Below are 12,346 nucleotides of genomic sequence, written 5' to 3'. Positions count from 1 at the left end.
TGCAAAAATCCATACAGTCTGCCACGTGGTAGAGCCAGCGCAATTCGCGAAAATCCCGTACAGCCCTGCCATGCCCGCATTTGTACAAGTTCCCACGTCAGCATGTCAGCGCATTATACGGAAATCAGCTCCATGGTCAAGCTCTAGGATTTTTAGGGTTTTACGCCCCTCGACTGGTGCTTCATCAATTCTTAAATTGGTAAGCCCCTCAACCCATCTTCTATGTTCAATCCTCTTGTCCACTCGGCCATTTCTCTTCCAGTTGGGCATGCCACGTCATCACTTTGTGACAAAAGCTCAGCAATCACAATCTGCTCAGCAATCTAGTTAATGAAGGATCAAACCAACAATCTGGTCAGCAATGGATCACAATTGGCTTGGATTAACACTCTGATCAACGATCAAATCAGCACTCTAGGCAGAATGAAATCAGATCCACACTCTCGTAATGTGAGACATCAACAAACTACTCCAAATCTTTTGTTCTTTGGTTCATTCCCATCGGGATGCTTGTGCACGTAAAAAAAGAACGAGGAATAGATGTAAGGTATGTAATCAAGGTAATTGTAGGGTGGCCAAACAAGGGAGATAGGTATAAAAGGGAGAATTGTTAGTCATCGAGGGGGAGAAAAAGCATTTCTCGCTGAGACAAAGGGACGTTTCACCTATGAGGAAGCTAGCTATGGCAACCTTCATGTACAGAGAATAGTTAGCAAACCATAGAGAGAGAGAGAGAGAGAGAGAGAGAGAGAGAGAGAGAGAGAGAGAGAGAGCGCTTGATTTTTGCTTAGAAAGCTGTACTTGTACTTTATCTTCATGCTCATCTAAATGCATCGAAGTTTTCTCTGTCTTTTGAGTTTCCTATGTTGTTTTAAGTTATCAAGCATAGACGCCATTCCTACCTTTTACAAGAGTTCGGTATAAAGCAGATACACCTCTGATCCACTGCAAGGGGAAACCCATCCTCTGAATAGTGCCCTCCAAGAAACCCCAATCTACTCTATCATAAGCCTTCTCAAAATTGAAGCATGAACATTAAAGGCTGATCTATATGACAAGCCCATTCATTGCCCCATAGAAAATGAAGATGATATCCAAAATACAGTGGTCCTACACAAAACCTGTCTGTGAAGCATGGATCAGATCGGGCATAAAGGGTTTTACACGTAGACTGATCATGCATGCAAAGATCTTTTACATGGAGGACATGAGAGTAATCGGTCTCCACTATCGCACAAACAATGTATCTCTGCCTTTGGGTATAAGAGAAATAAGTCCCAAACACATAGAGGCAGGCATCTCTCTTGTGTCAAATATATGCTGGAAACCGGAAAGTATAGCGTGGCTGAGAGTATCCCAGAAATGCAAAACGAACTGTCTAGTCAACACATCCTCTCTAGGAGAAGAGGCACCATCGAGGCCAAGCATTGTGTCATGCATCACCTGCATAGAGAAGGGAGCTAGTAGCTTATTGCACATAACCTCTGTAACCACTGGCTGCACATGAGACCAAACCTCTTCTCTAACACGCAAACTATCATCAGTAAGCTGATCAACAGTACACAAATGCTCAAAATAATCTGAAGCTATGTCAAGGACCTCATCAAGATCCGTATGTAACCTGTCTGCAGAATCACATAATGCTCTAATGAAAGTCCCCTTGGGACATTCTCGGAAATGTACAAAGAAATCCTTATTCGTCCTATCTGCTTTGGATATCCATGTCGAGACCGAAGCATGATAGGCAAATTCAGACTTCTCCGTCTGAATGTGAAAGTGTCTCTCTGGTGTCAACCTCGCCCTCTCCCAGGAACTCATCTCCTGGAAACTCATGCGTATGCAACTCAACGGTCTTGTAACTCTCACTCCCTGCAGAACAGGCCTCGTCGCCGATCTACGGCTGCAAGCCTCTGAAGACACATGATGCATGTAACCAGATGGGATGCAGAACTTGTAGAACCAGCACATGTTCCAAGCATCCTAAATCAACTGAGACAATGAAGCATCATTTAACACCAAGTCAGGTAAGCGCGATCCTTGTCTAGACATAGAGGAAGTCTCAAATCTCAAATGCAAGGAAATTGGGGCATGATCAGAGAGCATTGTGCCAAGCCCAATCATAACTATCCCACCATAAGATGCTGCCTAGGGGTATCTACTCGCTCGAGAAGACGACCAGACTCCCTTCTAAAACCCCACAAAAACTGCAATGATTGTCGAGTGCGAGCCACAGATGAAGTATGCCAGGCATCTGTACTGGAAACTGCAAAAAGGAATTTGTCCCAAGCATTTCTCTCACGCAGTGCTACATATGGTAAAGATGGGGGCTGGATGGCTCCCCAATCCTCAATGGTCTCTACATTGTTGCAATCACTGCCAACAACCCACGAATCCACAGTAGGCAATACATTTACAATCTACTGCCAAAACTCGGCTCTCTTGAGCTGAAATGGGGACATAGATGCACATCATCAACTAGTGTATCATCAATCTCTAGAGTACACAATGGTGCCAACGGGGTCCCACAAAAATGCATACACCACTGCTAGAATATTGTTGTCCAATCGTGGTTTCCTAAAATGTATGAGAATCCCCAGGTAACAACTTGCCACATCTACAATAACTATCTATGAATAACTTGTGCTCTTTCACAAGATCCACAAGTTTTGGCGGGCTACACTCAACAAATGTTGTTTGGACTCTACACTTCAACTCCACATAACATAAGATCTTTTTCGGAGACGTGTTTTGACTATTGGTGGAAAAACAAAGTTTTCCATAGCAAGGGTCCATGCTTCTTAGACCTGCCGCTCTAATCACATAGGAGGGTTCACGCTGGCAGACACTGTCCACAAACACACTTTGTGAAGGGTCCATTCTTCTCCTATCTACCTCTCTAGTAGCATAGTGAGGTTCATGTTGGGAGACACTATCTCAAGACACTCCATGAATGCATGTGTTCGATAGCACATGTCTCTATATAGAAAGTCATGTTTGAGCAGCTATCCTTAATAGTGTACTTTATAGACTATACAACTACCGACATTGCATAAGTGGTCGCCAATTGGGATTAACCTATATAGCTCAAGCCAAACGATAAAGTAGGCCCTCTGCTCAAGCACTTACTCATTTTTTTGGGTGGTGTCACAAGGTTCTTGCGTCAACTTGATGTATACCATGAATTTCCTTGAGTTGTGTGCATTTCACACATCGACTAATGTAGGGCCGGTACCTATAGTATGTCTAGAGAATGACTTTGCAAGCTTCTAAACTGCCGCCATACAAATATGCATCTATGCCAGAATCAAGTCAGACCTTCTTACTCAAGACATGACTGACATTTCAAACAAAATTGATTCTAAACATTCCTACCTCATGATAAAACTCATATATCTAACAAAATTGACTCACTATTCTGTATTCCAACTGTACAATGTTATTTCCATTTATTTAAGCATACCTAGGTTAGCACAGTTTTACTTGCAAATGATAGCCATGTACCACAGGGCAAGGGCCACACATAAGCATCCCCAATGGGATGCATGCTAGAACGCATGTGTATTGACCACTTGACCGCTGTACAAAAGAGACATGCATACAAGCAAATGGTTTGTCAGACTGAACTGCTTATCTGAATGCATTTTATACAGATAAAATGTCAAAAAAAAAAAAAAAGGAAAACCATGGGTGCGCACGCAGACATAAATGCAGTTGTCAGCATGAACTGAGAGGGTGCTTACAATAGCTTGGCCGAGAAGGACTCCCTGGTAGAAGATGTCCATCGTGGTGGAAGTATACTCGATGGGCGCAACATTGGGGTTGATGACCTTGATAGTGATCACCAACTGTGCGTCCACCACGGCCATCAACTTCGCAAATCGAACATTAAAGCCCTTGAGCTCTATGTTCTGCACTTCAAATATTGGGTCCCGTGGCCGACATCTGTACAATGCTGCCCCTGTTGCACCACATGCTAAGGCGGCTGCTCCAATTGCTATTGCCATCTCTCTCTCTCTCTCTCTCTCTCTCTCTCTCTCTCTCTCAAACACGATGCCAAGAGAGGTTGGCTGCTGTTATGAAATGTCGGAACTCTCTCTCTCCCTCTCTCCACTTGTCGTCTCATGTCGCAACCACGTGTCAGCGATTAATCTCTGCACTGCAAAAACCCGAGGCCAACACAAGGATAGGTCCTCCATCTAAGTTTTGGACTACATAAAAGGTCCATAGTAAATAGTAAAGGGTTGCATTTTGGGTGCATCTTTGGACCATTGGATGAAGGGGAAGGGAATGGCCCTGAAGTGGCCTTTCCCCGTAACAACCCTTGGTGACCGGCGGGAGCCGGAAGCCATGGAGAGTTGCATTGCAGGGGAACCAGGGCCATTCCCTCTCGTCAAGCGTCGGGGGGAGAGGTTTTAGCAGGTGTCGTCTGACACGTAGGACAGTCGGTGGAGATTCCACATTCTGGGAGCTGAGGTGGCAGGTTCCGAGCAACTCGGACTCCAAAAATTCCGCCAGCTGAGGTGTCAGCAGCTGATCGTATTTTCCCTGCGTTGACATGCCGGCTCCTCATTGGATGCATGGGAGTGGGTTCCGGGTGCTGACCTAGAAATCATTAGACGGCTGCAGCTGATATTTCGGTCAGTAATGGCGAGTAGGTAGACGGCGACGATTTCGTGCCTTGCGACCGTCGACCTCAATGCTTGCGGATTAGTGTCACATGGCAAGCTAATGATAATAAACTTTTTATTACTATTTCTTTTAAACCTTTGTGAGAGGGTGTTAACATTTGTGTACATCTCTCATTAAAGAGGGACATGGAGTATTGTTTCATACATTACTTTTTATGCTTTTGGAATATATTGTAATTTAAATAGTTCATTGTTACACTTTTTTTAAAAAAAAACATAAAATTTTATTGTGATACCACATGTTTTAAAATAATAATTTCACTTTCTACTTTTCTCTCACACAAAGAAGCCTCTTATTATGAAATTCTTCTCAATAGCCTTATGTAGGCCATAGTGAATTTTCACCTTGTTTTGGACTTCATAAGGCCTTAGGAAGGCGTTGCATCTCGAGAGCAATTGCGGACCATTTGATAAAGCTTGTTGAGTAGTGCCACATGGCAACCTAATGATGACAAAAAAAAACCACTAATTTTTGTATGCCCTTGGGAAAGGGTGTTGACATTTGTTTGCCTCTCTCCTTAAATAGGGGCATTGAGTATTGGATCATAGACATTCTTTCTCATCCTAATTTCTTCCAATGCTTCCAAGTGTTTTTGGCCAAGAAGGCCATAGGGGAGTGGTAGAGAAAACGTACAATTCTTGTTTGCATCTCTCACCATCCAATGGTCACCATCACATTAACTTTGATCATTGACATTTCAAGTTATTTAAAAAAATCACACCATATAATTTATAAGCTGATTGATTGTTGACCTTTGAAGTCATTTAAACAAGGTTAAAATCCACTATGCCCTACATAAGGCTATTAAGAAGAATTTCATAATAAGAGGCTTCTTTGTGGTAACAGTCACAACCAGCATGAGGTTTCTCTACATGGGATGAGAGTGAGGTGGGGAGAGGCCTCCGATGGAGGGGTGGTCCCGCAAGGGGGGAGCCCTGGCTGGGCAGCTCTTGTGCCACTCTAATGAAGCTTCAGACCCTCCTTTTTTGGACTGAAGGTGCCTCAGGGGGCCTCCTGCCTTTTGCTAGGAACCATTTTCTATTGCCGATGGGTGGGAGATGAAGGGCTTTATTGAAGCTCACCTCAAAAGGGGACTGGAGGGGTGGGGAGCAGGCAAAGCTGAAAAAGTTTGGGGGCTTCCATCTCCTTTGCTGCATGTTTGCTTCTGCTGGTATGCAATGTTAAATGCTATTTGACGCACGCGCGCACACACACACACACACACACACATATATATATATATACACACACACACACACACACACACACTCACACACACACACACACACACACACATATATATATATATATATATATATAATGTGCTCTCTCTCTCTCTCTCTTACAAATCTGTTGGCAATCATGTGCGAGAGAGAGAGAGAGAGAGAGAGAGAGAGAGAAAGAGAGCACGTGATTGCCAACACATTTGTAAGGTTATATATATGAGAAAGAACCTTACAAATGTGTTGGCAATCATATGCTCTCTCTCTCTCTCTCTCTCTCTCTCTCTCTCTCTCTCTCTCACACACACACACACACACACACACACACGCGCACACACACACACACACACACACACACACACACATATATATATATGAGAAAGAACCTTACAAATGTGTTGGCAATCATGTGCTCTCTCTCTCTCTCTCTCTCTCTCTCTCTCTCTCTATATATATATATATATATATATATATATATATATATATATATATATATATTCATTAACATGTAGAATGTGTTCTAATAATCACTCAATTTATTACATCGAAAATTGTTGCCTTCTTGAGGCCATCATGAAGTCTTCACCTTGTTTGAGTCATTATTTTTTTGCTTTTGGAATATATTGTAATTTGAATAGCTCATTGTTACATTGTTTTTAAAAAACATAAGATTTTATTGTGACAGCAAATGTTTTAAAATGATAGTGTCACTTTCTTGTTTTCTCTCTCACACAAAGAAGCCTCTTATTATCAAATCCTCTTACTAGCCTTATGTAGGCCATAGTGAACTTTGACCTTGTTCTGCAAACTTGTAAGAGTCCCTTTTGAGATTTTAAATTTTTAATTAAAAGGTAGCACCAGTTGCTTTTATTTTGTAGAAAACAAGAGCTATAGTAAAAGGAAAGAGAAGAAGGGTACATCTATGATGGTGAGAGAAGAGCCAAAGGAAAAAGATTTAGGATATAAGAGCTTTCATGGTGCGTAAAGATGGGAGTCAATCTCTTTGTTGAGTAGACTTTGCTTTGGATGGGAATTTTGGATCTCAAAGGTAGAGTAATCCTCTTGAATGTCTCTAAAAGACTAACAACCAAATAATGCAGGCTTTTTACAAAAGTATGTATAGGATCAAAGTTCAAGTTATCAAATACCACTCCATTCGTAAACCTCCATGTCCACCACAGGTACAAAAATTTTCTTTGATATCACAAGAGGGCATCCAATCCCATGTCTCCTCCTTTCAACTAAATTCTTGAGGATGCAGAGAAGAGAAAAGAGTTTGTAGGACCCTTCATAAAGGCTTGTTGATGGGACATGAGAAGGAGAGATGGATTAAGGACTCCCCTTCCTGATGACACCTTTGGTAAAAACCATGACATAATCTTGTCCTCCTTAATTCTTGTGTTGTCCGAATAGCTTAATGCATGACCCACCAAAAATATTTACTGCCTATTTTGAGATAGGAAGAAATCTCAACCCACCAAAAAAACATGTAAGCCCCATACTAGAAAAATTGTAATAATTCAGAATGAATAATATGGAAGCAAGAGAATCTGCACAAAATCCCATTAAGCAATTTTCTTCTTGATTTTAGAATGAATCCACTCCTATCTTTGCCTCTGAAACCAATTGGTACCCCCAAAGTCTGAAGAATTGTCCATCACAAGTGACATGGCACCCAACATCAAGAACAAATCAAGGAACGATCCTTTTTATTTATGCCAGAGAATCTAACACTTACTTTTAGATTCAGCGAAAATTAACTATGAAAGGAGAGAGTTTTCCTTTAAGAGAGAGATAGCAAGGAGAAATTGGGTTGTGCAGGGCTGATTTCTTTACACAATTAAACAGTAAAAACACTTTAACCATGCACATAGTTCAAAGATAATAACCAATTAAGATTGACAACTCAATGAGGACCGGATTTTGTTGGAGCCATTCCCCCCTCCAAAAGGACTTGTATCATAATCCTCTCAACAGAGAGATTTCTTACAACACATGTTTGTGCTCTTATGGATCCTTGCTTGAATCAAGAAAGTGGTGCCTTCAAGATTCCATAGTTTAACCCTCCTTCCTAAACCCTAAACACCCCAGCGGGGAGAAAGGATCTACGAGGAAAGAGGAAGATGAAGCTGGAGAGAATTATTTTTCAAGCAAGGTAATTGATATTCCATGTACACTTGCTCATTGGCAAGCTCTTAGAATAGCTTAGTAATAGAATAGTAGAGATGGAGAAGAAGAAACTTTCACTGCCTTGGATTTGCCCATAGCCAAGAGCTTGAGCATAGAGTTTGTCTTTAGAGCTCCCATGAGAGAGAGAGAGAGAGAGAGAGAGAGAGAGAGAGAGAAAGAGAGAGAGAGATTAAATTATCGTCCACGAAGTTAGATATGACCCATGGGACCAAAAATAAGTCATAACGATCGCTCCAAGTATGTGTGGACGTTTGCTACATATTAGTTAAGGAATGAGGCTCCATCAAAAGCATGGAAGAAAAGAACAAAACCCCTAAGGGGCTCAGGTGAGGAGATAGCTGGTTTGGGAGTTCAAAATTCTTGGATGATGGCTTTACTGCCTTGATAAACTACCCATTTACCTTCTGTGAATTGCTTTGAAGTGGTTATTTGGTGCTGTCGCGATTGATTCTTGACTTGGAGTGTCCAAGTCTGTTACAGTGGTATCAGAGCACGGCCGATTTCTCTTCTACGGGAAATCTGATCCCCAATTTTTTAAAAAAAATTTCAGCAGCACCTATGGCTTCACGCAAGGATCAGTCGACTCCCTCTGCATCTGGAGATGTGAGCAGGGATCACAACGAAGATTCAGACAGAGAGTATGGCCCGCCTCGGCCTACTCAGGCGGAGCAAAGAGAGATGAAGCGTCGCCAATTGATCGGCGATGCAACAAAGATGATGCTCAGTTTTGCTAAGAATCTGAAATTGGCAAAATATATGAGCCAGACTTCTTTTCAGGAAGCGCATGCACTTGCGGGCTTCGTGCATCCTCTTGAGTTTGCTTGAGAGAGAGCTTGCTTTGCCAATTTTGGGCATTTGAGAGAGAGTGTGAGAGGAGCAAGAGACTCAAAAATGCAATGATCCCTCTCTTATATAGCTATGCAAGAGTGCAACTAGTCTTAAGTTAGAATGTTACACACTTTACCAATGAGGTGGAAACACCTCCTAATGCAACTCAAGCATGCTCCAACATCTGTTCCCTCTTGCCTTGCATGCTAGAACTTGCCCCCCCCCCTCCCCCCGAGCCACACTCTTGGGACTCATCTTGGCAAGTGGAAACACCACACACACTTGTTTAATTCTATACAAAACAAGCATATGCTACCTTGGACATGTGGCCTACTCAAGCTTAGTAAACAAAGACTAGGGTTAACTTACTAAATGAGGAAGGGCTGATCTAACCTTAGTGTTTAGATTTTTCATTTCATTTAATAAAAACCATAAGCTTACCTTTTAATTAATTAAGTAGAGTGCAAGACCTTTGCACAAACCTTGGAGGCTTATAAAGATGACATAGGGCTACATCCTACTTGCTAATTTAGGATCTACTAAATTATGATAAACTTTGGCAAAAATAAAACTCACCTTTTGGGCTTTAAATTTCTACCTCTTGTGCAAAACGTTAACACAGTGCTTTGGAGGTGCCACCAAGCTGCTCCCAAAACCTGCTAAATTTAGACATTTTGTGGCAAGTTAGAATTTCACCCTAAGACACTTCATACTTAGAGTCTAAAGAGTTATTCCAATGACTTGAGCTTAGAAAAATCACTTTCTCTTTTTAGACTCTTATAATTGCTCTTGATCATCTCATTTGTCTTGTACCTTAAATCAAGACTGCATGGGATACATTTATCCTTCCTTGACATGTACCTTTGACTGAGATAATTAGTTAGCAATTATCCTTACTCTTTTATGGACTTTTTTCCCTTTTGATACGAAGCCTTAACCGGTTGGTCCATTAGAACTTTATCAATTTCACATGTCCTCTTTTTATTTTCCCTAGACTTAAGTGCCCAATTTTAGCGGGAAAATACTTTTAGAAGGCTAGAAGTTAATATTCATGATAATCTCCTTGACTGCAATTTCTTGTTATTGATCGCATAGCCACTAGCAACACAAAAGTAATTATACAATCCCAAAATTCTTAGTTAGAGTCACCTTCACTACAAATCAACAGGTTAGTATCATTAGCAAACTATTCTAAAGACAAATCTACCATAGAACCAAGAAATTTCACCCCTTTAGCCATATGTTTCTAAAGATTCTCCTAGAAGAACCACCCAAATCATATGCAACAATAGAAAACAAGAGGGAGCCAAGGGAGAACCTTAACTTATAGAGCTTCTGAGATTAATATCATTAGAGAAATGATCATTAACTACTACCCTTGCTCTTGCATTCCCAAACAAAACATGTAATATCTAATAAATGATAACCATTCACCATGTCATGCAAACATTGTGACACAAAATTTCACTTGATCCTCTCATCAACATAAAATTTCACTTGAATTTCAACATAATCCGTTCCTTCCCACAAAGCAATAATGTTATCCATAACGTATCTATTTTTATGAATCCTTTTTGTTCTCTTAAGACAAAGGAATCCATGAGAGGTGACAGCTTCCTAGCTAGGGTGATGGAGAATTTAACAATTGTTTTGTTGACAAATGTTGAAAGAGCTTTGGGATTTGAAAAATAGGCATACCCTTCAAGGCAACTAATTTTCTCTTGGATCTTCATAATTCTCTTCTCTTTGACAAGCCTAGCTTGCTTACGACACTTAGTCAACATAGCATAAACTTTCTTGACATTCCTTTCCCAAATTTACATGATCATAACTCTCAACAAAAGATTCCTAAAAAATGCATTTGACCTTGTTCTTGACATACTAGAATTTGAACAAATTTCTATCAATGTTGGAATCAATGTTGCAAGGATGCACACATAGCTTTGAGATGATGAAGAATCTCAAGGCACACAATAGAGATTATATTTCTTAGTGTGCAAATAGAAAGATAAGATAGCCCTACAATGATGGGCGTATATACAATGCACGGGGGGAAAAACCTCCTAATGAGGGAATATTTGCCCTGGTGGTCCTAAGTATGTCCACACACATCACTACCACATATACACATATATGGTGACAAATCCCCCCTAGGGGTGATACACTGAATGAGATCTAGCATTTAGTGTATATGGAAGGGCCATGGCCTTAGGACATGGTCAATCTACAAAGGGAATCAAGCCGAAAGTTTTGTGAAAGGCTTTGAACTTTCTCATGAGGCAATGGATTTGTGAACATATACACAAGGTTGTCATGTGTCAGCACATAAGACAAGTTGATCTCTCCTACTGAGACTCTTTCCCTGTCATAGTGATAATGCACTTCAATGTGTTAATTCACCTCAAGCTGATCTCTTCTACTGAGACTCTTTCCATGTCATAGTGATAATGCACCTCAATGTGGTTTGTGCAAGCATAAAAAATTGGGTTCCTTACAATCACCAATTCTTCTTGCCGATCAGTGTAGATGATGTTGACAATGCCCTGTCGAACACCCAAATCAATCATAAGGTGTATGAGCCATACATAGTCAACTGTACCTGTGAAGAATGCCTTGCACTCACTCTCACAACTAGAAGCACCCACAATAGATTATTTCATGCTCAACCATGATATGCACATGAATTGTGTAACATGAAACAAAAACCATTGTAGACACTTGTGTCCTAAAAATCAACCCAATCTGAGATTGAAAAAATATGCAAATTTGTTGACAATGATCCCCCTTCGGATAAGACAACCCAAGATATAATGTGCCACTCACATAGCAAAAGATCCCTTTGATAGCTTGCCAATTCTTAGGCCTAGGTCTATGAATAAATTGTAGAGTGCATGTGCACGGATGTGTGAGTGTAGTGTTGTGTGAGGATGGAGACCATGGAGTAGGTAAAACCCAAAAAGTGAGTTATCATCTCTCACTCTTTATTCTATATTCAAGTAAAGAATAAGTGAGTAAGTAACAAGCGTCCCGCTAGTTGGCCTGAACCCCAACAATCTCCCACTTGAAGGCCAACGTGGCCCAAGTGGCCTATGTATGTACAAATTTTACAATTGTGAAGCATTCTAGTGGCTTCACCCTTCGCTCATCCTCTTAATGCAATGTGCAAACCACTCTAAGGCTCTTCATGAGAGCATCTGCAGGGTTGTCATCCATGACTATCGTGCTTTGCTTGCTAGCCAATATGTAATGTATCACATGATGCATGACCTCTGTGTGTTTTGACTTGGAGTGAAACACAGGGTTCTTTGCGAACGCAATAGCACTCTAGCTATCACATTGTAGCACTTAGTCTGATAAATGTCAAGGTCTCCCACTAGACTAGCTAAACCACCTTATAGCTTCCTTGCTAGCACCAA

General features: G+C 41.1%; 1 protein-coding gene across 3 annotated transcripts in view; it reads right to left on the bottom strand.

Moving 5' to 3' along the window:
• Window positions 1-4,119, bottom strand: part of LOC147449916 (uncharacterized) — a 76,579-nt gene extending 72,460 nt beyond the window's left edge. The window contains exon 1 of one of the 3 annotated variants that reach the window (XR_015189564.1): window positions 3,741-4,119. Coding sequence is in view for 2 of the 3 variants with exons in the window: in XM_086522735.1 (XP_086378861.1) it covers window positions 3,741-4,004 (264 nt within the window). In the remaining variant the exon portion in view is untranslated. The remainder of the gene's footprint in view (window positions 1-3,740) is intronic. The other 2 variants (XM_086522735.1, XM_086522734.1) reach the window with 2 other exon arrangements.
• Window positions 4,120-12,346: the final 8,227 nt, after the last annotated feature.

This window comes from Adiantum capillus-veneris, chromosome 10 (genome assembly GCF_014529385.1).
Source record: "Adiantum capillus-veneris isolate H3 chromosome 10, ASM1452938v2, whole genome shotgun sequence".
NCBI classification, from domain to species: Eukaryota; Viridiplantae; Streptophyta; class Polypodiopsida; order Polypodiales; family Pteridaceae; genus Adiantum; species Adiantum capillus-veneris.
The sequence above is the reverse complement of the archived record's forward strand: the minus strand, read 5'-3'. Positions and strand labels throughout refer to the sequence as shown.